The sequence below is a fragment of the Panthera pardus genome, unplaced genomic scaffold (assembly GCF_024362965.1).
Source record: "Panthera pardus isolate Hobbes unplaced genomic scaffold, ASM2436296v1 HiC_scaffold_21, whole genome shotgun sequence".
NCBI classification, from domain to species: domain Eukaryota; kingdom Metazoa; phylum Chordata; class Mammalia; order Carnivora; family Felidae; genus Panthera; species Panthera pardus.
Genome location: NW_026526777.1, coordinates 66,014,267 through 66,037,866, shown reverse-complemented (window position 1 = coordinate 66,037,866; position 23,600 = coordinate 66,014,267). Strand labels below are relative to the sequence as shown.

Sequence of the window (23,600 nt, the reverse complement as noted above, 5' to 3'; positions counted from 1 at the left end):
ACACAGGTGTGATCACAGAGATTAGAAGTGGGGTGGGGGGGGGTGAGGCAGCACACACCAGGCTGGGGTCCCTGTTCCTGACTGTGCATCACAATCACCTGGTGAGCTTGTGAAAGACACAGATCCCTGCCTCCCGCGCCCCCCCCCCCCCGCCCCGCACTGGCAGGGGTTCTGCTGTCACTTGCCGAGGTGGGGCCTGGGCCTCTGTATTTTTAAAAGCTCTCCAGGTGACTGTAAATATATACCCAGGGCATCACACCTGACAACAGAGGATCAAAGCTGCAGGAACGAACAGGTGTGAGTTTGAAGGGAAGTCAGAGACCTCAGGACCCCATAAAGCACATTCCTGGCACAGATTGGGGTGGGTCTGTGATTGGTAGGGTAGGGCAGCAAGTCAGACCAGTCCAGTGCCCTAGGGCGAATTCAAGCCTCCGAGATCTATAAAAAAAGGGCATATCCTGAATAGCTCAGCTCCCCGTGGTGATGAAAACCAGGTTTTCCCCTAGGTTAAACTCTCTGAATGAAGTTCTGTCTACTCCTGCATGGAACAGGAGGAATTTTCTTATTTGTTTACTTCAAGAAGTCCTTGCCTACTCTAATTGATGATAAGCATTGACTGATACTAGAATCTTATTCTCACCTAGTCTAGAAAGTCAAACAGATTGTAAAACAGAAATGTTAAAGGAAAACAGCTGGGCTATATGCTTTTGACCCACAACGTATGACTCAAAAAGAGACTGATGTCATAAACTCTCCGTGACTGGCATCGTGGCATTCCCGGAGGCAAGGGGTACGAGAAGAGAGAACTACACCACCTTGTACACCCAAAATGCCATTTTGGACATCCAGACTTGGGATAAGGGCCTTGTCAGACAGCAATACACAGATTTTATCTATACCTACGCCGTTTGGGGCAGATTTGAAATTAGCCGTTGCCAGCCTGCCGTGAGGAACGGTGCCTGTGACTCGGCCCCTTAGGAGCAGGGGTATTCTGAGTACACAGGCACATATTTCAAGGTCTCCCCATGCTTTCCGGCATGCCCTCTGTGAAGTCACTGGCCCCTCTCTGTACCCCTTTCTCTTCCTGTGCAGCCGGGACACCTCTGGTCATCATCTGGTGATGTTTATGAAGCCCCACCAGACCTTTGTCTGAAAGGCCCTGTCGACAGTAATGCATGCCCGGTGTGAGAGATGGTTACGAGAGAATGGAGGTGAGGGCAGGGTGCCAAACGTGGCCAGCGCTTTTATCTTTGACGTTATAAAGAGGTCCCCTGGCCAAGGGCCAGCCTGGGGTTTACTGGGATATAGAATGCAGACGCGTGCTGTCTCCTGTTGGTGGGGCACCAGGGCGAGTGCTCCCCTTGCATTCCACCAGCACTTCATTTCCACAGGATGCAAGGTTGCCAGGCAGAGCATCTGAGCCCTGGCAGTTTTATGCAGGGTCTCTGACGGGTATGGGGTGGGGCGAAAGGAGAGCTGAGCCACGGAACCTGGTCCGTTCCGTCCCCTCTCACCCCCCAGCCCTCCACCCAGACCTCAGAAAGAGTGTTTTCTCTGCCAGACCCTCAGCCCGTGAGTGATTGCCCTTTGGAATGACCCACCCCTGAGCTTCCAGGAACGGAACTCGGCACAGACTAATCCAGGGACGACAGATTTTGAATAATTGGAGGTACACTGGCTTTTGTCTACTGAGAGACCAGTGCAATTCTGGGCTCTTTCCTTTCTGGGACTAATTCTTCCTCTCAAACTGGAACATACTCCCTTTGAACTTTTTGCTTGTTTGGTACATGGTCTGAGGATGTCATTGCTGCCTTACAAGGCGGTCATAAGAACTGGTGAATTTGTGCAGGCCAGCTCTGAGAAGGTAGGGGAGGCTGTCAGAAATCGCATTAACCAATGTAAAGGGACAGATCCTGATGTCACATTAAATACTTTCCTTTGGTCGCCCTTACGATTACCTCCTAAAAAAGCATGTCTAGACCTCTGTCCTGGACTCATCGTCTGAAATTGTTAGCGTGGACCCCAACTACACCGTCCCCTTGGTTTGGGAGCACAGATTAAATAACCGGATGGATGTGTTTGCTTTAGCGGATGAACGAATACCGTGTTCTCGCGTGAGTCCGGAATATCTCCCGCTGTAATCATTCTACATACAAATGTTGGAGGGAACGTGTGAATTAAATAATCATTGTCAAATCCTTGGGTTGGCAGAGAGCACTGCTGGGTTAGGTGCCGTCTTTGTTCAGTCCTCTGCACACTCTCCAGGCTCTGACTGGTGTGTTTCACACGTGAGAAAACTCAGCCTAAAACAGAATGAAGGAAAAATCTAGAGAAGGGAGATATTTGCAATTTATTGTCCAGCCGCCGATTCCAAAGTCTCTCCCCTTCCCTAATTTCAGGTCTCTCCTCACGCGCAATACACACACCATATACATAGGGGACTGGTGGAGCGGAATGATTAGTTTCCATCTCCATGGTAACCTCCGTCAGGTGCTCACCTGGGGAGGCTGAGCCGGGAGGCATTGTTAGCCTCTGGTCCCCCAGCGGCCGGCGGCAGAGGCTGGACGGGGGCTGCAGCCTGCCTGTTTCCATTTTCCCCGGTCTGCCCGTCACGCCCTCACGTACGCCAGGAGCGCCGAGCCGGGATCTTGCTGTTGTTCCTCCCGTTTCAAATGTCTCTGGAGACACCACGTCTGGGTTACCCTGACCTTCGCTATCAGAACATTGCCCCTTCTCCCTGGCGGGATTCTGCCCTGCTGCTGTGGCAGACGCTCGCATCTGTTCCCAAAGAAGGAACGCGAGAGATGGCGGTGTGGCGGGCTGGAGGAGCCGAGGGCCGTGGATTGGGTCTCCATTAAAACAAAACCCGCCCTGAAACTTGGGGGTGTATTTGATCTTAGTGACTGTTGCGATTAGAACGATTGTTCCCGTAAAATCGTTGCCTTTTTTCCCCAGTCCCAACCCTCCCACCTTGTGGGGTTCCCCCCACGGGGCTGGCAGGACCCCTCAAGGGGTTTGCGGGTTTACAGCTACACGGCCACCGTTTGATCATCTCTGTACAAATGTGAAAAGAATTTGCTTGAATGTGCTTTTGCAAGCTGAGCCAGTAGCCTTCTGCCTCACGTAGTCCCTGATATACATTCTCAGGAACACATCTTTCCAGCTGGAAGGAGAGTGCAGGGAAGGGCCTCCTCCCTAAATGTCTGAGTGTCATGTCGAGCTGCGTTTCTGTATCAGCCAGTCGTGCTCGTTTTCCACCAAATGTTGCACCCAAGGCAGATTTTCAGCAGGCATCACTGACCCGGGTGGGCTCTCAAATTGCCCCAAGTGTGTGACTGCCAAGTGCTTTTCATTTCCCCTGAGTGACCTGATTTTACAAGCAATGAGCTGATTTCTCCGAGAACGGGGTTTAGTCACTGGGATAAGAATGCGTGGGACAGAGGGAGGGGAGCTGTTGAGATGGGAGCTGGAAAAGGCCTACAGTGGTTCTAGATGGTCTAACTTCACCCTCACAAGGCTGCTGTCACTTTCCTAGAAGTGGTGAAGGGGACATTCCCCTTCCGGCAATTCTGTGTACCTGGAGACTTGACCTTGAACTTGCAGTTGGTTCCCATGTTGTGGTCTTGTGGAAATGTGTAGTTGCTGTAGAATCCCATTTCTTTTTCTTTTCTTTTTTTTTTTTTTAATTTTAGAGAGAGAGAGTGCAAGCGGGGGAGGGACTGAGGGAGAGAGAGAGGGAGAGAGAGGAAGAATTTCAGGCAGTCTCCATGCTCAGCACAGAGCCCGATGCAGGGCTTGATCCCACAACCCTGGGATCGTGACCTGGGCTGAAATCAAGAGTCGGACGCTCAACCGACTGAGCCACCCGGGCGCCCCAGTAGAGTCCTGTTTCTATCTGAGAAATAAATGGGTGAGATGGGCGTTGGCCGATGCTGACAGTGACAATGAGAACATAAAACCAGGTGACAGTTGAACGGAGTGCTGCTGCTAAAGGCCCGGGGTGTTTCATGAGCCCTCTTCAACAGCAGCATTTATTTGGACTGGGCTCAGTGCCCCTCGGTGCCCGAATACTCCTGGGCTGGATGCCGGCTAGTGGTGGGACCGGCTGGTTGGAGATGGCATACCACCCCGGCGACAGGACATTCGCTCCCGGCTCGCCTAGCTCGCCTGGAGGGTGTGAGGGGCGGGAGGCCGGAGCTTCGGGCTCCAGTTGAGGACACAGGGCTTAGAGCCTTGCGGCATCCTGCTTGTGCAAGTCGCGTGCAGGCTCCGAGACCTCGCCATTTCACAAAGCACGTGAGAAAATAACCTTTGTAAGGCCGTGTCATTTCACCTGGGGTCTCTTAACAGCCCCTGGAGGACCTTTTCACCTGCATCAGTCATTCCTGATGCTCCAGTTATCATGGAACCCCTTGGAAAATGACGAGGGATTGTGACCGCGGAGGTCAGGGGCCGTTCGGTGTAGTTCTTGGTGAACGGGAGAAGCTTGTTGACGAAGTTGAGCAAGAATCTTCCGGGGAGAGGGAGTGGGACGTGCAGAGATGTGGGGCACGGCACAGTCAGAGCTCGATGGCACATCCTCTGGTAGAACAAGACCACTTTTCTCCCTCCCACCAAACAGAGCAGACTCCAGTCAGACCTCCAGGGACCCCTGCCTGCTCGGGTGGGAATTGAAAACTCAGACCACGGTGCCATTCGTGACCTTGGTACTTCTAGAGGGTGCACAAGAAAGGGTTAGAAGGTGCAGCTGCTAGAGAATTACTACACTGAAGATTAGCTTCAGGAAGGACAACTGCCCTGCCAAGGTCACACACTTGTGGAACAGGGACTCAGCTCTACGTTTTAGGACCGTAAATCCAGTGTCCCTCTCGCCACGTTCTAACTGTTGTGTACAATCGCTTGTTAACTGCTGATTAGAACGTGCTGCAAGTTGAACGTGCTTCGGGCGGAGAACATTCCTTCCTTCACGTTCTTCCCGAATCCATAATGCCCATTGACTTGTGGGCCGTTGATAGGAGAATGAACGCTCTATTTTTAACCACTCTTTTTTCCACTTTACGAAAGAGCCACTTTCCCCCTCAAGTTAAATCTGAATTGCTTTCAGTTGTTTTTGCCAGAGGAGGTGGAAATTGGTTCCAGCAGAGATGTTTCCTGTGAATCACAAAGGTTTTGAATGATGTTGTATATTAATCTGTTAGTCCCAGTACATTATCCACGAACCAGGGTACCTCAGTCAAGGCTCTTCAGGTTGAACTTTGTTCCCCTCGAGATTTTGAACTTTAAGATTTTCCATCTCTCCCCTAAGTGCAGACACTATGTTTGAATCTCACTTTGCTTTAAAAACAAAACACATGAAGAAAGCCTCTCCTTCTTTTGAGACACTAGAATTATTGAATTACTGGAAGAGTTTGTAAGTATTTGGTAATTTTATTTCCCATCCTCTACTCATCTCCCTCCAATCCAATCTAATTAGGCTTTGCAGGAGGATTGGATAACAGGAAGTACTGGAAGCAGATTGCTTTTCTCCTTTTCCTTTTAATGGGAACCATCTGAAATCAGCCCAGTGCCGGAGCTCCGGCACCCAGCACTCGTGAGCCGAGTGAGCACATCTGTTTAAGTGTTTCAGGTACAGAGTAGATCTGGATGGCTGCATCCGATGTTTGAGCCTGATAGAGCCCATGGTTTTTCCCAAGGACGGACAGCCTTGCTGAATTCCAACCTTATCCAGTTGAAGAAACTCGAATTTCTAATCCCCCACTGGCGCCTGGCAGGTATGCTTCCTACTCTGAAACCCAAAGGAAGCACTTGGCCGATTGAATGTAATTGTGTTGAGTGGCACCCTTTTATGTAGCGGTGAGATTATCTCATATCATCTGGCACCTATTTTTTTTTCCACAGCGAAGGGAATGATGCTAGGGTATTGATTTAGCAGCTGTGTTTGAGGGAACTTAAATGGCCTCACTGATCCATTCAGGGTCAGATGGAGGCAGGGGCCTCTGGGCCAAGTGAGCAACAGGGTTCTCAGGAGGAGGTCGGAGGGAGGAGCCAGGAATCAACACAGTCTGCCCCCAGATGGCTGGGATGCGGTTGTCAGAGAGCCTGGTTCCGGAGCCAGTGAGGGATTTCTTATGCCGGGGGAGAGTTCACAGCTATGTTCTAGACTGGTCTCTGGGCCTCCGGCAAATACCGGCAGCTACAGTGGAAACGTAGCCTTTTCCCACAGAGTCGTGACATAGTAATATGAGAAACAGGTCAGGATACAAGTATGGTGTGAAACAAACCAGCCTCCGTTTCCTTGGTTGAGATTCTCTTTCCTGTTGTTGTGGAGTCGAGGTGTTTTCTTGTAATACTGGTCCCCGTGGATCGAAGATCATGTGTCTCTCTTCATTCGTTTACTCTGTCACCAAACACGTACCAAGTAACGTCCCATGCTGGCACTGGGAACACACGTGATTGGGTCGTGGTCCCTCGAGCAGTTCTGAGGCTTGCGGGGGACACAGTAAGGCCGAGCCCGAATGACAGCTCAGTGCTGAGAGAGGTGTGCAGAGTGTGACTGGGTAGCTGCAGTTGTCCAGGGGGGGCTGGACTAACTCAGAGGGCGGAAGTAGAACAAGATTTCCTGATGAGGACGTTTGGGGCCGGTCCTTCAGGGACAAATGGGAAGAAAACCAAAGAAGTGAATGGAAGTGGTGACCCAGGGGACGGACAGGCACTGCAGTCCAGGTCCTTCCAGAGTCCAGAGGGAAGGATTGCAGTTGAAGAGTAGGTGTTGGTATCGTGGCAGTAAGATAGAGCCCGGGGCGCGTCAGATTGGGGTGGGGCTGTGAGAGGAAAGAATGGGGGTAAGAAGGAACCAGGTATCTAGAGAATGGACTCTTGAACTGTGGGGAGTAGTTTGCACCTGGCCCCCGGCGGGGAAATGGGGGTGATGAGTAGAGGAGCTTGGGAGGCCACAGAAGGGAGACACTTGGGAGACTCATTCTTACCACATCCTGGGAGCAGCCGCCATACTTCTGCCTCCAAGGAATTCTTGCCATGTTTTTACTGGTTCAAGTGAAGACACGCTCTTTAAGGGCTTTTCTGGAACTGTGCAAGAGAGCAGTCCAGAGGTAGAGCTGACCCGGCTGTGTTTTACTTCAGCCTCTAGAGTGGTCAGGTGGAAGGAACGGTGGTGATTATCCAAGCCAACTTCCTATTTTCTGGGTGAGGGAGCTGAGGCCCAGGAAGAGGAAGGCTTGCTTAGGGACGTCCAGCCAGTCAGGGCAGAGGTGCTATTACCGGTCCTGGAACCGACATGTCCTGAATTATCTCCATCATCTCCCAGCAGAGTGAGCTTCTCAGAAGCCCTTCTGCTTATAGTCTGAATTATTGTTATCATTTGTAGAAAACTCAACAATGGTACGTTTGATTTAAAAGAAGAAAAAAATATATATATATATATGCACACACACACATACATATATACACGTATATATGTATATGTGTATATATATATGTATATATATACACATATACATATATGTATGTATATATATATACATACATATATATATATACACACATATATATATATATATATGCATAAAATGAATGTTTCCACCTACTGGAAACAAATTTCAGGACTTACCCATTCAAGCCCTGTTTACATAGTAAAGCTAAAATTCAAAAAGGATTTTTTTCCCCCTAAATAACTCTATCTTGAATGATAGCAAGTATCTTGGATGTGTTCGGATAAGAAATAGTGAAATGTTCGGATAAGAAATAGTGAAATAAGGATATAAGTTTACTGGTTTTATATCTCAGGGACCTTGAAAAAGAACATGATAATTTACTCTTATATTTGCAAATTGAAGAAATAGATGTAAATTATGCTTCCCTAAGTAGTTTCTATGCACATATATTTCCTATATATATGAACACGTGTGTATATGCATATGTACACACATTATTGAATGTACCCCTCCTTGGTGTGGAGAGAGGAGAGACAGACCCTATTGTGGGGACAGTCACAGGAGAAGTCACAGAATATAACAAAGTCTGTGGGAGTGGGGGGAGTTGGGAACCTGAGCATGTAGTGAATACACGCTCTCATCATCGTGGAACATTCCAGGGAACTGATGGTTAGCCATTAGTGAATGCCGCTTGTCTCACTCCAATATAGAGTGCTCTCAGGAGCGATTTCTGAGTGTTTGGAAACAGATTCAAAGCTTGCCTTCTCCTCTGGTAGGTGATGAAGTCTTAGGCTCAACCCAAAGAATAGCTAGTCAGATTATTGAGCAGGTTTAGTTGTGAGTACAGTTCCCATATGAAATTATTCTGTCTCACCCTGAGGTCATGAGGGCCATGGTCTCTCCCCGTTTTGTGGAAGACGACAAGATCCACTACAGGTTCCATGTTGGTGGATTGATTGCCCTTTTCCAAGTGCTGCTGTTAGGAAGATCCTGGGACCACGGGTTGAAGAGAATTTTGAAGCTACCCCCTCAAAGACCTGTTGCATCTTTCAGAGCTTGAGCTCTGAGGCCAGACAGACTTGGATTTGAATCTCACCTCTGGCAATTAGGGACAGAAGGACATTTGTAGCAGTTAATTAAGCATTAGGGCTATCTTGTGCCTCATTTGTGGGTTATAGGTGTTGATGCCCTATGAGGATGTTGTGACGAACGATTGAAATACATACACGAGACATCCAGGTCATTGCCAAATAAATGTGAATTTTTATCTTCCAGACCCATCCTAGAGACATTAAACTGGGCATTGGTTACATACCATGCTCTGTGCTGGTATTTGGGAGAGGCAGGATCAAAGAAGAATAAGACCTATATTTAACTCTAAAATGGGAAAGATGTGGGGCGCCTAGGTGGCTCAGTCGGTTAAGCGTCCGACTTCGGCTCAGGTCATGATCTCGCGGTCCGTGAGTTCGAGCCCCACGTCGGGCTTTGTGCTGATGGCTCGGAGCCTGGAGCCTGCTTTGGATTCTGTGTCCCCCTCTCTCTCTGCCCCTCCCCTGTTTGCACTCTGTCCCTCTCAAAAATAAATAAACATTTAAAAAATTTTTATGGGAAAGATATGACATGCACACACACTGCAGCTGAGGACCTCTATGCATACCGGCCTTCTTGCTATCTCTGAAACATCGGGCCAGCCCTGCCTCGGCATCCTGGCACTAGCTGCTGGCCCCTCTTCCGGGAGTTCTTATCTCCCACCCCTCTACCTCTCCCAGACCTTTATCTTATCAGCGAGGCCTTCCTGGATAACCCTGCTTAAATGGAACTCCCTGGGGCCAGTGCTCCCTGTCCCTCTCCCTCCGACAAATAGTATTTTACGTGTGTGTTTTTTCAGTCATTCCACGCTCCTCCCACCTCTTCAGCGAAAACACTAGGATTTCTTTACTGCTTTATTCTCAGTGCCTAGAGCATTGTGCTAGGTAGGTCCTCAGTAGGTGCTGACTGAATAGATAAATGGTCGTGGGTTTGAGCCCTGTGTTGGTCTCCAGACTGAGCGTGGAGCCTACTTAAGATTCTGTCTCTTTTTCCCTTTCTGCCCCTCACTGCCCGCCCCCCACTCTCTCAAAATTAAAAAAAAAAATTAATTTCAGCTGCAGGGAGGTGCATGTGCCAAGGTCCAGTGACCAGAAGAACAGCAGGTATGTGGGACTGTGTTAGTTTCCTATGACTGCCGTAACAGACGATCACACACTCAGTGGCTTGAAACAACACAGATTTATTGTCTTGCAGTTCTGTGGGTCAGAAGCCTGACACTGGTGTCCCTGGGCTAAAATGAAGGTCTTGGCAGGGCTGCCTTCCTTTGCGGAGTCTCCAGGGGGAATTTGTATCCTTGTCTTTGCTGGCTTCTGCAGGTGGCCTGTGCTCTGTGGTCTGTGGGTCCCTTCCTCCGCCTTCTCAGCCAACAGTGAGGTTGGGCCCTCCCGTCACATCACTCTGACCTCTTACTCTGCCTGCCTCTTCCACTCTGCAAGACCCTTGTGATTCCCTTGGGCCCACCTGGGGAGTCCAGGGCACTCGCCTTAATCTCACTTGCAGCTTAATTCCCCTTTGCTGTGTACCCAAACCTGTGTGCAGGTTCCAGGGATCGGGACGTGGACATCTTTGGGGGCATCTGTGCCGCCTACCGGAGAGTCTAAGAAGCAAGACGTTTTGCCTAGAGCCTAAGGCTTGAGCTGCCAGTAGCGAAATATCAAACAGGAAAATGTCATCCTAAACCGCCATGGTTGTCGAGATTTAACACGTGGGCTTTATCTGGAAGGTGCTAACAAGTTGCTTCGGAATGAAGTGGTGGGACTGAGGCTTTAGGAGCTAAATGTGGACTTAGGGCAGGTATTTAGAAGGAGATTGATGTTTACCTTTTTTAAAGCAATTCATTTTTGTTTCCTCTCCTATGTATAGAAAGCTAGGTTCTTACTCAGAATATCCCCAAGGGGCGCCTGGGTGGCTCAGTCGGTTAAGTGTCCAACTTCAGCTCAGGTCATGATCTCACGGTTCGTGAGTTCCAGCCCTGCATTGGGCTCTGTGCTGACAGCTCGGAGCCTGGAGCCTGCTTCAGATTCTGCGTCTCCCTCTCTCTCTGCCCCTCCCGTTTGTGCTCTCTTTGTGTCTCAGAAATAAATAAACGTTAAAAAATTTTTTTAAATATTAAAAAAAAAAAAAGAATTTACCCAAAAAAGCAGGGTCCACTTATGGTTTCTTTTTTTTTTTTTAAGTTTATTTATTTATTTTGAGAGAGAGAGAAAGAGAAGAAGAGAGAGAGAAGGAGTGGGAAGGGGCAGAGAGAATTCCATCCAGGCTCCACACTGCCAGCATGGAGCCTGATGTGGGGCTCAAACCCACAAACCAGGAGATCGTGACCTGAACTGAAATCAAAAAAGTATGGAACATTTGACAAATTTGCATCACCTCCTTGCACAGGAGCCATGCGAATCTTCTCTGTATTGTTCCAATTTTAGTATATGTACTGTCCAAGCAAGCACTGGATTCCTTTTAAAAACCACCCAGTATTATTATTCATATGCACGAAATGTCTACACAGAGACCCATGAAGCCCTCCTACACAGACACATTCACACAAGCTCACATATTTCCTCACATGTGTACCTGCTGCCTCGCCCTGTTCGTGGGATCTCTTTTCTGTGGCTCTCTGTGGCCCTCATTTGTTCTCTGCCCTGGCAGACCTGTGTGCTGTGTATCTTCCTGCCGGTAACACAGGCTTACTCTGATGGTGGTTCTCACAAGGGTCATTGTATAAACCTCCTCTAGTAGGCATGCAGAAATCTCCAGGGAGACCTCCATTGTTTGAAAATGTCTGCCTCCCGCACCTTTGCCGTGATTTGGCCATGATTTGATATAACTTCCTGAGATGGTTCTTCTCCCTGACACCCATCGAGAGTTTAATGAATATCGAATACCTGGTTTTGAATGGTGTCTGATGACAATTTCTTAAGCTTTGAGTAGCCTCCTTAAAGCAGCTCTGTCCAACAGAACTTTCTGTGATGCCAGAACTATTCTGTATCTGCGCTGCCCAGTATGGTGGTCACAGCCACATGTGGCTACTGAACTCCTAAAATGTGGACATACAGGAAGAGTAAAGGACTTGCTTACTAACCCAGAGGACAAACATTTAATAAATGGTAACCTACACTTTTATTTTGTTTTGAATTACTTTTTAAAAAGTCGGGTATCTTTTTTCCCTTTTCTTTTTTCTAGTTTTTGCAGAAGTCAAAATTCATTCACATGGGTGTAATTGTACTCATCTTACTCTTTCCTAGACCCGTTTTGATTGATAACAACATTTTTGATTAAAGTTATCTTTGGTCTCCAAACAAATGATTCTTTCTCTTGCCCCTCTTATTCTTCCTGATATATATCAGCTTTATTGAGATATAATTCACATAGCATACAATTCAGTCATGTAAAGTATACAATTCAGTGGCTTTTAGTATTTTTACAGAGTTGTAGAACCATTAATACAGTGGATTTTACATTTTCATTGTCCCAAGAAGAAACTCCATCCTCATTAGTGGTCCTTGCCCAGTTCTCCCCAACCCCGTCCCCCTCCCTAGCCAATTAGTAATATATATTACATATATATATATATATGTATCCATTCATTGGCTAAGGGACATTTGGGTCGTTTCCACCTTATTTGCTAGAATTATGGTGCTATGAATATTGACGCACAACTGTGTGTGTGAACCCAGGTTCTCCTTTCTCTCGGGTATCTAGAGTGGAATTGTTAAATGATATGGAAGCTCTGCTCAACCTTTTGAGAAACTGCCAGGCTAGTTTCCAAAGTGCCTGCATCATTTCACATTGCTGCCAGTAATACATGAGAGTTTCAGTATCTCTACATCCTCACCAACATTGGTATTATGTTTTTTCTTGACATCCTTATAGCCAAGCTGATGGGTATCAAGTGATACCTCCGTGTGGTTTTCATGTGTATTTCCCTAATGGCTAATGATGTTGAGCATCTTTCCATGTGCTTATTGGCCGTTTGTATATCTTTTTTGGAAAAATGTCTGTTCAGATCCTTTGTCCATTTTTTTTTCCTTTGCTGTTTTTTAATTAAATCATTTGTCTTTCTTTCTGTTCTCTTAATTTGGCCTGGGCAGGATGCTGATATGCTTACTGGGGACGAGCAAGTATGGAAGGAAGTTCAAGAATCGCTGAAAAAAATTGAGGAACTGAAGGCACATTGGAGTATCCTTTTACCTGTGGATTGAGCTGTACCCTTGGGATTGCTTCTTTATTGGTTGGAGCTTGGTGTTAATGAAACCCAAGTCCACGGTTTGACCTCTGTGTGAGCCAGTGAGCTTCATTCTGTGTCATGGTCACAGGCTGCATCCCAATCCCTGCCAACAGTTTGGGTAATGGCTAGGGAAGGCCATGGCCGGCCGGGTCAGTGTGAGTACCTCGCCACCATTCAATAGTAATCAAAAAAAAGTCATGACCAGTAATTGGACAGTAAATAGTAGTCTGTATACAAGGTAACAAATTTCTAAATTCCCTTTGCCTATAACCTACATCTCTGGGAAAGAATAACTCAGAATCTTTATAGCTTAATGTCATTGACCCTCAGATCTAGAAGCTTCATATTAAATTAACCACAACTACAATGGCAGTGGGAGTCACCACATAATAAATTTTCTTGGCATAAACAGCAAGGACCATGAGTGGGTCAAAGTTCAGAGAGTAGGAGAGAGCACTTAGGCTGGAGGCTATGTGGGGAGGCTATGCTGATGCTATGCCGAGTGAAAGGTGGCCCAAATCAGGGACAGGGTTTGGATGGGCAGAGGCTGAGGAGGGGGTCGCTTCCAGTAGGGGAGGTCACCTGAGCAAAAATGCAACAGAGGGAAACCACCCGGTAAGAAGAAATAGACCAAGATGAAAAAGATCGAAATGTCATTCAGATGCCGCGGGGAAATTCTTACCCCCATCAGTAAGAAAATCTGCAGACGAGGTGTTCTTGAAAGCAATGTAAAGAATAGGAGAGGTGGATAGATAGATGTTCTTACCTTCAAAGGTGAAATAAGTAATTTCTGAAATCTGTACCCAGTGGGTGGTTTTTTGTTTGTTTTTTTGTTTGTTTCTTGTTGCAGGTTGGGTAAGGAATCTGTAATTGGTTACTAAAGGAAGGAAAAAGGAAGCTGTGATCAGCCCGAGGCTGCAGGGTTTGCCAAGAGCAAGGGAGTCCCAGCTTTCTTTGGCAAAGTTTGTACGTAGATTCCAGAAGGAGATTCAGTTAGAAGTGGCCAAGAAATTGATGCTGGATGCTAGCCTGGCCGGACGTCTTCCTAAATGGCTGAACAGCCATATGAGAAAATGCTGCCACCCGGGTCCCTGTCACTCTGGAGTTCTCTGTCGCCCCCGCCTCCAGTTCTCTTCCACCTTTGACTCTGTACCTTGAATGAACACACGGAGCACAGGGTCATCACATTCCCAAAGGTTAGAGTGGGGAGGATGGCAGAGGGGGGCTGATATGATCCCTGAAGGTTTGAATGATGCCTGAATCCAAAAAGATGAAATGCAACAAGAACGTATATAAAATCTTCTATCTGGGTCAAAAAGCTTAAGTCTGTAAATATACATAAAGCTTAGCAATAGCAAAACATGTGGAACAATTTTAGGGTTTTAGTAAACAGCAAAGTTTAATAAAGTTTACAAGGATGATATAACCCCTCAAAAAACTACTGTGATCTTGGGCTGTATTAATAGAGAATAGAAAGTAAGAAAGGTGATGCTTTTTGTGTGATCCTATCTGTAGTTTTCTGTTCACTTTAGGGTAGGACATGTTAAGAAAGGTGTAGGAAAATTGGAATCGGTTTTGAAGAATGGAGCCAGGATCCCAGTGGAATTTGAAACCCTGTCCATAGGAAGGATTGGCATTATTAGGAAAACAGTCAAATCTGGGAATGAGAGGGGGTCCTCCTTGGGCTCAGAGAACCGTTACAGTTAGAGAAGTAGGGTCATTCTCTGTTGTCCCATGCGGTAGAATTAGGGCCCTGATGACCCTGCTACAGTTGGGTTTCCCTGCAAACTGACTCTGTGCCTGCCACCTTGCCAGTCACAACCCAGCCTTTGGTCCACCCTTAATCGTGGAATAGATCGGAGGGTCTATTAAGAGGACACAACCCTGCACTCACAACTCTCACACGTAAATGAATACCTGTTTTGGTAAATATGTATTTGAGAGGCATCAAAGGCAGAGTAGTCAGCTCTGGGAGGTTAAAGAAGGTTCCAGAGAGGAGGTGACCACTGAGTTGTGTCTGGGAGGCACAGTGGGAATTCTCCAGGCCGACGCCGTGAAGAAGGGCACCCGCCAGAGCGGGGAGCCTGTGTAGACGGGCAGAATGTGAAATCACGTGCTGTCCTCAGATCATGCTTGTTCAGTATGGGGGGGGCATCCTGGCAAGGCCTTACAGGCCGTGCACGGAGATGATGCTTTCTAGGGGAGAGGGGCCCGTGGAGGACTTAGGCAGAATAATATGATACTAAGTGAGTAAAAGCTCGGTGGTTCCAAGGAGTTGACTAATTTCCCTTTATTCCCCTTTTCCTCCCCCCCCCCCATTCCTCTTACTGTCATTGAAAAGCGTGCAGGAAAAAGGGTATCCGAGGGACCGTTCTGTCTGCTTCGGGTAGGCTCTCCACCCTGCTCCGGTCTAGAGCTCAATTCCTCACTGGAACAGAACGGATCGTACTCGACACCAAGCAAATGCCGGTGACTGCATTTTCGAGCAAATACAATGTCAACATTAGCTTGGGGGAAAAGCCTCTTAGTTAAAATTATTCCATTTTTTTGCTCACTGGGGTGTTTTACAGGAAAGGCTGGCCTTGTTTGCCAGGAGACAGTTGCCAATGTTACGAAGGGAAATTGGCACGCGCTCCCTTCCAGCCTGCTGGGGGATAAAGTGGATGTGTTCCTATCAGTGGCTGCAGAATATCACATCTGGTTTTTATTTCTAAGGCTTGTCACCTCAAACCTCTTTGAAATGAGTCGGAGTGTATACAAACGAATAGGCAAATAGCAACGGAGGTCAAGCAACACAGTGTTCAAATAAGGTGCACAGTCTTGCCACAGAAATGTCTAGCGTTGTGTAAGAGACAGTCATTCCTCCTGACCGTTCGTCATATATCTAATCCTGGAATGAAAAGCCACAGAGGTTAGCCCGGCAATCTGTTACAAAATCAGTGCCCTGCCTAAGCTACCGCCTACCCCCAACCTCTGGGGATACACTCGGCACACTTTAAACATGTGTGTCAGATGGGTACGAAAGAAAGGCACCGACTCACTTTTCTTCAATGAATGTACCTCTTCTGAGAGCAGAGTCGACCCCTCAGAGACAGGACTCATGCTGAAATTACAGAGCGTAGTGTGCAGAAGGCTGAAGTAAAACCTGTGCATTGCGGCACTTGTGATTCTAAGTAAGGAAGTCGTGCCTTTGGGGTGAGGTATTCTGCCTCTAGGCGAAGAGAAGCGTATTTCCTGGAGGGTTAATGAAGACATTAGTTCCCACTCACACAGGCAGCTTGATTGGTTTATTACAAGTGTTTGCTGACGTTCTGGAAGGCCGCACCGCCTGGCCGGCATGGAGGCTGGGAGCGGTAGATGTTGCTGGAGGGTGGGATAAAGGGGCGCTGAAGTGCACCGTTCAGGGCGGGCGTGCGGTGTGAGAGCCCAATGGAGGATGGAGGGGGCTTCGGTCAGGGGCACTGATCGCGAAGAGACTGGCTTGTGTGCTGGAGGTGAGGGGCGTGGGTAGGAGGGGGTTTGGTCCGCTGAGCCGTTTTCCTTACGCCTGGTCACGATCAGGGCTCCTGTCCCCTAGGTGCTCACCTGGGTGACATCCTCAGAGCCTCAGATCTGACAAATGACAGAAGTAGCTCACACTGACATCCAGCTTTATCTGCAAAGGCTATGCCATTTCTGTCGCGTCTGAAATCTGCAAACCGAGTGCAGATTTCGCCCCAGTGGAATTCTGCACATGAAAGCAGATGGATTGGAGCCACACAGGTTGAAGGCGGGGAGGGCCGGCCCCGGGCCGGCGTCCTCGTGGCCTCCCCTCATCTGACACCAGCAGTGGAGGCTGTGCAGGAAGGGAGCTGCCTTCTGCCGTGCTTCCAGAGTGATCCACCTGGGAGGGATTCAGAGCACGCTCCATACACCGTGTGCTCTGTCCTCCGACTCCCTCTGGAACAGCACGGGGAGTAATAGCCGTTGTCAAAAGTGCGATCACACCGAAGTCCCGCGGGAGTGAGTTTTGGGTTCACAGCGAGTCAGAAAGTCAGAGCTGCTCCTAAGTGGGTATCGGGTCTTCTCCCTGCCCTTTTTAAAGCATCATTCGCCCTGCCCACAGTTTACATGCAGGAGCCATGTTCTTAATATTATCTTGTGCTTTGGGGGCTCAAAATATGAATTGGTTTTTTTTGGTTAAGTATAGGCTTGGATGACTTTTGCTTTAGAATCAAGAAACTTCAGGGGCGCCTGGGTGGCTCAGTCGGTTGAGCGTCCGACTTCAGCTCAGGTCACGATCTCGCGCTCCGTGAGTTCGAGCCCCGCGTCAGGCTCTGGGCTGATGGCTCAGAGCCTGGAGCCTGCTTCGGATTTTGTGTCTCCCTCTCTCTCTGCCCCTCCCCCGTTCATGCTCTGTCTCTGTCTCAAAAATAAATAAATGTTAAAAAAAAAAAAATTAAAAAAAAAAAAAAAAAAGAAACTTCAATATGAGGCCCAGTGGGGATGTACTTGTTCAACCTGCTTCCCCTCCCGTGGGCCAGTGAGTGGCTGTGGGCTTGGTTTCACGTATGCCCGAGGTTCAAACGACACAGAAGCAGAAATGAGCTCCTCCTCTTAGACACGGAATCTGCCTGAAGCTTCTTTAATTTCAGACCAGTTTTGTAACGGAAGCTGACGGCATGCATAATTTCAACTGGACCTAACTGGTAGTCCAGTTTAATAAACAGCTGTATTCACTCCGTGCCTGGATGTAAAGAGAACGCTTACAGGAGTCGGAAGAAAGAACGGTTCTTTGGGTATCTTAATCCCCCAAAGTACAGGCTTGCGTGGAAGATGGCTTGTTGATGTAAAAACAGAATTTACTTGTCTGAGACGCCACTTACATGTTTTTGTTTCTCGAGTGTGTTTGCAGGCAGCTCATCTGTGCAAAATAATGGGCTCTTCCTTCCCTCCTGTGCCTGGGAGCTCTTCAGCCTGTTAGAGAATCGCACTTTGCTTGTTTTCTGGCTGAAGACAATGAATCCTTAACTAAGGTTAATAACAGAGTGGGAGCAGGTTCTGGCCATGTGCCAGGCGATCATCAGCAGCAACTCGGAACGGCTTCCCGATATCAACATCTACCAGCTGAAGGTGCTCGACTGCGCCATGGACGCCTGCATCAACCTGGGTCTGCTGGAGGAGGCCTTGTTCTACGGAATTCGGACCATGGAGCCGTACAGGTGAGTGCCAGCGAGAGGGCCGGAGGAAAGGCCGCGGTGTCTTCTGTGGGCGTGGGATCGACATCCCCCAGTCACTCGGCTTACTCTGCTTTCCCGAGTGTTCACTTCCGTTCCCATCTGCTTCTCGGTCAGCGTGCAAAACCAGACCTTGTTTCGTCCACTCCTTTGTGCGTTGGCTCCTGTGCATACACTCGTCGTTCGTACACTCGTCGTTCCTGCGCGTGTCAGGCGCCGTGGGTGTGGAGCCGGTGGTTACAGTGCGGTGTCCTGCTTGCGGCGACGGGGTGGAGGCGGAGTGCTGAGGGCGGCCGCGGGGGCACGTGGCCCGTACCAGCCGGGGGAGGCCGCGGCATTAGCCTCTGCTGATCCAGGTGAGGGTGGCCCGTCTGGGGCCCTCGGTCCGGCCGACAAGTGACCGTCTCTTCCACCTTGATGGCTCCCGGGGTGCCTTCGCTGGAGCCGTTTAGCCTCACGGCCCCCTTCTGACCCAGGCTCAAACGTGTCATCGAGCCAGGCGAAGGAGCTGTTGGCGATTGATTGCTCCTTGACTGACTTCAGCTCCCTCGGACCAGTGGGCGTTCTGTCCCTGGATGTTGCGGTAACTCAGAGGAGCTTTGGCAGAATTGACATCCAGTGCTGCGCTTTGGTGCCGGTGGGGCTGAGGACACCAGTGTGGAAGTTGGGATAGATCGGCCCAAGGGAGGGGGCACAGCCGTTCGTACCACCGTCTGAGGTTGGATCAGATCACCCACTGCTGAGAAGGTGCCCTGAAGCCTGGGGAGCGTGGGGGAGGGGGGGAGGTCCCTGGAGAGCGGAGGCTCCATTCCGGGTAGCTCTGAAGACCATGGGGACACGACGTCAGCCCCGAGGGGCTAAGCAGAGGGAGAACCGGGTCTCCACCTAGGCCACGTGGGTCAACGGGCCGGGGAGGGGCTGTACGTGAAGAGAGGGGCAGAGTCCCGGGTACTGCCTGTCCCGCCTCGAGGAGAGCCTCGGGAGAGGACCGAGAGGGGAGGTGACGAGATTCCACGTGAGAACGGAAGCAAGCCCAGGGTCTAGGATATCCGTTCAGGTGGGAACTGAGACACGAGGAAGTGAGACACGAGGCCGGGAGGCCGGGCCTGGGCCTGGAGCGCGGTGCCGGCAGAGAGGAGCCTGAAGACCCCGCCGGCCGGGTGGGCGGCAGGGGTGTGCAGGCCGGCCGTGGCCCCGGGGTGCCCGAGGGTGTTTTCAGAGCTTCCGTAGGTGGCTTCTTCCACTGCTTGTGGTGGAACAGCTCTGGAATCCAGACTGTGAGTCAGCGCTAATCAAACTTGAGAGAGATCGCCTTGAGGGCTGAGACTGTCGACTTTCCCATGAGCGGGAAACGTCTGTTTGGTATGATGAATCTTGTGGGTTTGCAGAGCATATGAGCCGAGCACAGAGAGATAAGGCTTCCTTCTCTGAGCCTCAGTGTTGCAACGAGAGGCGGGTCCGCGACGGTCGGTGTCACCTCGCTCTGAACTCCGGGGCTCGGTGTGAGGAAGCCAAACCACAGGCTGAGCGGATGGACTGAGGCCGGGAGACGCCGGCTGGGAAAATCCTGCCTGCGGTCCCTCCGCTGCCCCTCCCCCCACTCCGGCTGCTGCGGGACATGCGCCCACTTCTCCTCCTGCCCTCCCTCCATGCTTACCCCCACCGGGCTGCCCTGCGGGCCGCTCAGCACAGACGCAGGAGGACCCCACTTCAAGGGCGCTCCTCCGCGTGTTCTTGAATCTTCTCTCCCCACCTATCAAGGCTTCTCTGAAGGACTGCTTAACTCCTTAATTAACTGGCCGTTTTACTGACTTGAGTCAGACAAAGAAGACTTTCTTGGAAGTGAGGCCAAGCCCACCAGAATGGACTCCGTATATCGGGGATACGTTTGGTTCTCTTTCCCTGGTGTTTGGCAGTTCACAGTTTCTCCGTAAGTAGACGCTCTGTTCTCGTGCTGGGTGGCAGATTTCTAAAGCCTCCCTCACTTTCCCTCCCCTGGAGCTTGTTAGGAACTTGCCCTGTGGTGTTCTGTATTTCCAGAAATCCAGTCTGCACCGATCCACTTCAAACGAGTGGGATCTGAACAGTTTGCAGCGGTATCGTAGAGGAAGATGCTATGAGTAACCGAGAACCGACAGAGAGAAGTCAGGTGGACGCTGTCATACTTGGCCTTTCTTCGCTTTAGCGCAGCAAGAGTGAAAATAAGGGACACAGGGTCAGGTGCGGTGCAAGCCCTTCAGCGATCTTAACTGTGAGGTGGGCATCTGGAAGTTGGTGACGCTTTTTGCCCCCTGCCTGTACACGAGGGAGTTTACGCTGTGGGCCGTCAAACACCTACCCGGTCTCCCCACAGGTGATCCAGGTAGACTTTGGGTTCACCTTTGGCCGAGGACGTGGGCAGTTAGCTCGGCAGGAGTTACTGAGAGGTGACCGGATTGCCACCTGCTCCAACAGTTTTACAATGTTAATATACTGTTTGTAACAGCTAGATTGAGGTCAGGACACCAGGGGTGGTTTTTCTCACTCCTGACCTTGGCTAAATTTTAACAACTACTGACCGCAGAGGAGAAGGTGTCCACATTCTGGTTTTGTCCAAATCACCACGTTGCCTTCAGCTCCCTTCTTGCCCGTCTGTCATTTATTTTTACTCAGTAGAAATAAGTTCCCTTTATGTTGCAACGCAGCATGAAAATCTTTGTTTCATAAAGTAGGTTGGCGTTAAGTCACGTCCAACAGAATTTATCATCTTTAGCTCATACTGTTTCCTCTTGAGAGGTTCTGTGATTATACATGCATGGTCATCTGTCCTGTAGCACTATGAACATTAAGCAGAATGAAAGCAATTTAAAGGTATTTCATAAATTTTAATAAAAAATAATTAAATAAAATCTTAAAAAGATTTTTTTTTGTTTATTTCTGAGACAGAGAGGCAGAGCATGAGTGGGGGAGGGGCGGAGAGAGAGGGAGACACAGAATCTGAAGCAGGACACAGAATCTGAGCTGTCAGCACAGAGCCCAACGTGGGGCTTGAACTCATGAACCCGTGAGATCGTGACCCGAGCCGAAGTCAGTCGCTCAACGACTGAGCCACCCAGACGCCCCTAAATAAAATCTTAACCACAAGATGAATTGAGTTCCGAAAGTCAGTTTGCTGGTGGTAGTTCAGAGTTTGGGAAACATTTTCCTGTTGAAGAAGGTGTTCATGATTATGGTGCTATCACGAGACTAGCCCTTGAAAGTCTGCTCAGCCCCAGATATCACCAGTGTTTACCATACAGTTTAAAAAGATAAAAAAGGAGAAACTAATACAAAAACAAAACTGAGCATTACCTTAAACTTAAGATTTAAATCATGATGGCTATAAATTAGACTTGATTTTCTTTAGGACCCGGAGAAAGAGCTAGAGATGCAGAGGCTTTTTAAGGCTTTGAGGAGGACTTCAGTACATTCACACGTGTTCTGGTAACATAACTTTTGTTGGGAGAATAGCATTACTTCCAGGAAAGGGTGCTTTCAAAGGAACACGAGATAAAGATCACCCTCATTTTTCAAAGTCAGGTCCCACTCCCTGGAGATAAGCAGGATGAGTTTCTTCCCTGAAATTTTCAGTACACATACATAAACCTGCGTCCACAGGACACTTGCGGGGTTCTCTAAGGCCTCCGTTCTTTCTCTCGGTTTCCCAGTGATTCTCACACCCTCGGAGACCCTGATTTCCCCCCCAGTCTCCCCTTGAAACTGCTCCGTCGGACTCTTGTACCTCTCCTTCCTCTCCTTTCTTTCTGTCTTGCCTCTTCTTGTCTTTGTCGTGGAGGGACTCAGCCCCAGTCTTGATCTGTTACCTGCGCCCCGCAAGGCGGTGGGTGGGGAAGGGGGGAGGAGCCAGAGAAGCGAGGGAGGAGCCAAGCAGTCTTCTTAGTGGTCAGAGAAGAGAAAATCCCATGTTCTACTAGTGGTTGTTTTCACTTCACTACAGAGTGAGGACATGGTGCAGATCAGCTTCTGTATGTCTGCCTCGTTCTTTTTAACAGATATATACAGTGTCCTCTCATGTACATTCCTGTACCGTAATTTGCAGACTAGTCCCTATTGTTTCCATTTATGTTTACTATTTGAAGAAATGCTGCCATTAACGTCCACGTACTTGGATCTTTGTGTAAAGATATATAGGACAAATCCATATGGTAAATTCCTAAATGCTAACTTGCCGCATCAAAACGTGCATTCATTTAATTTTTTTCAAGTTTACTTATTTTGAGAGAGAGCGTGCACATGAGGGGCCCACAGAGAGGGAGAGAGAGTCCCAAGCAGGCTCTGCACCATCAGCACAGATCCCAGCTCAGGGCTTGAACTCATCAACCACAAGATCATGACCTGCCCTGAAATCAAGAGTCGGATGCTTACCTGACTGAGCCACCCAGGCGTCCCAAAATGTACGTTCATTTTAAATGGAGGTAACAGTCACCAAACTGTGTCCCCCATCCACCCAGATGTCAGTTTCCTCCAAAGAACGGAGAATGGGTGACATGATTTTTATATATCTGCTCTAAATTCACTTCAAAATACATGAGTCTTCTCCTTTCCCTTGACCAAAGCCTGCTCTTACAGGGTGAGATTTGCTGCCATTGACCTGACAAACAGTGTTTTGTGGTGGCGGGAAGGACATTTTGTGAGCATCCTGGGAAAGCGCAGAACATGAACCACGAAGGGATTTGAACAAGCGGGCGCGGGATCCGAGACGGGAGCGGCGTGAAATCCGCCTTGTGGAAGCCAAGGCTGAGAAGAGTGACTTCAGCCCCCATAGTTTCCTGTGCCCTGTTGTCAGAAGAAATGGTGGGAGCGCAGAAGTGAAGGGAGCTGGTGGTTTGGGGACACGACGTGCTCATGGGTCAGGTGCCTGTAACCTCGAGACCGCCAGCGATTACACAGCAGCCCCACCATTTTCATTCTGCCAGCAATTTTTTAACTTTTCCTCGGAAGCTTTGGTCAGCTGATGAAATGTAAGGTTTCATCACAGCGATGCCTGCCGCTGCTGTTCTCAAGCTGGCTTTTCTTCTCAAGGCCTGCGCTGGCTCTTTGGTGGGTTTTTGTCATCAGTCACTGTGACGTGGTGGTTCAGGAGCCAGCAGAGCGAGTGGGCACGGCTGGGGCTGGGAGAGCGGTGGGTGCCGTCACCCACCCGCCCCTGACCTGGGCCTGCCCTCGCAGCCCCTCATCCCTGCGTCGCACAGGTGCCGTTAGCTTGCCCTCTGACGATGCTTGTGTCTGTGTCCCTGTCCGGAAGCTCCTTCCTGGAGGGCAGGGGCCTTGGCCGGGGTATCTGGCGTGGAACTTTCCTCAGCCGCACCCACAGAGTGGCACCTGGAGACCAAGCTGGGGCCCGGTCCCCACCCAGGAGGGGAGATGAGCATCTGGACTTCCCCCAGTGTCCTGCTCACTCGCCTTCTTTGTCTCACAAGTGAGAATTGTCTCACCCGGCGAGTGAACAGATGTTTTATTCTCTGCCCGCTGACGGGGACAGTAATCCTTTGGCCACTGAGTCATTTTTTCCACACTATAATTTTTAATTAGAGTGTCTTTGGTGGCCAGAACCGTGTCCAAGATTTTGAGCTCTACGTGTGT

At 49.3% G+C, this 23,600-nt stretch overlaps 1 protein-coding gene and 1 non-coding gene across 5 annotated transcripts in view; one reads left to right on the top strand and one right to left on the bottom strand.

Annotated features, from left to right (window-relative positions):
* SMYD3 (SET and MYND domain containing 3) overlaps positions 1-23,600 on the top strand; it is a 684,046-nt gene that overhangs the window by 569,207 nt on the left and 91,239 nt on the right. For all 4 annotated transcript variants that reach the window (XM_019422442.2, XM_053909416.1, XM_019422434.2 and 1 more), the window contains 2 exons: positions 12,626-12,713; positions 17,789-17,963. In XM_019422442.2, the coding sequence (XP_019277987.1) occupies positions 12,626-12,713; positions 17,789-17,963 (263 nt within the window). The remainder of the gene's footprint in view (positions 1-12,625; positions 12,714-17,788; positions 17,964-23,600) is intronic.
* On the bottom strand, positions 10,878-10,984 carry LOC128778962 (U6 spliceosomal RNA). Its single transcript, XR_008424815.1, has one exon. It is a non-coding gene; the product is annotated as a U6 spliceosomal RNA (small nuclear RNA).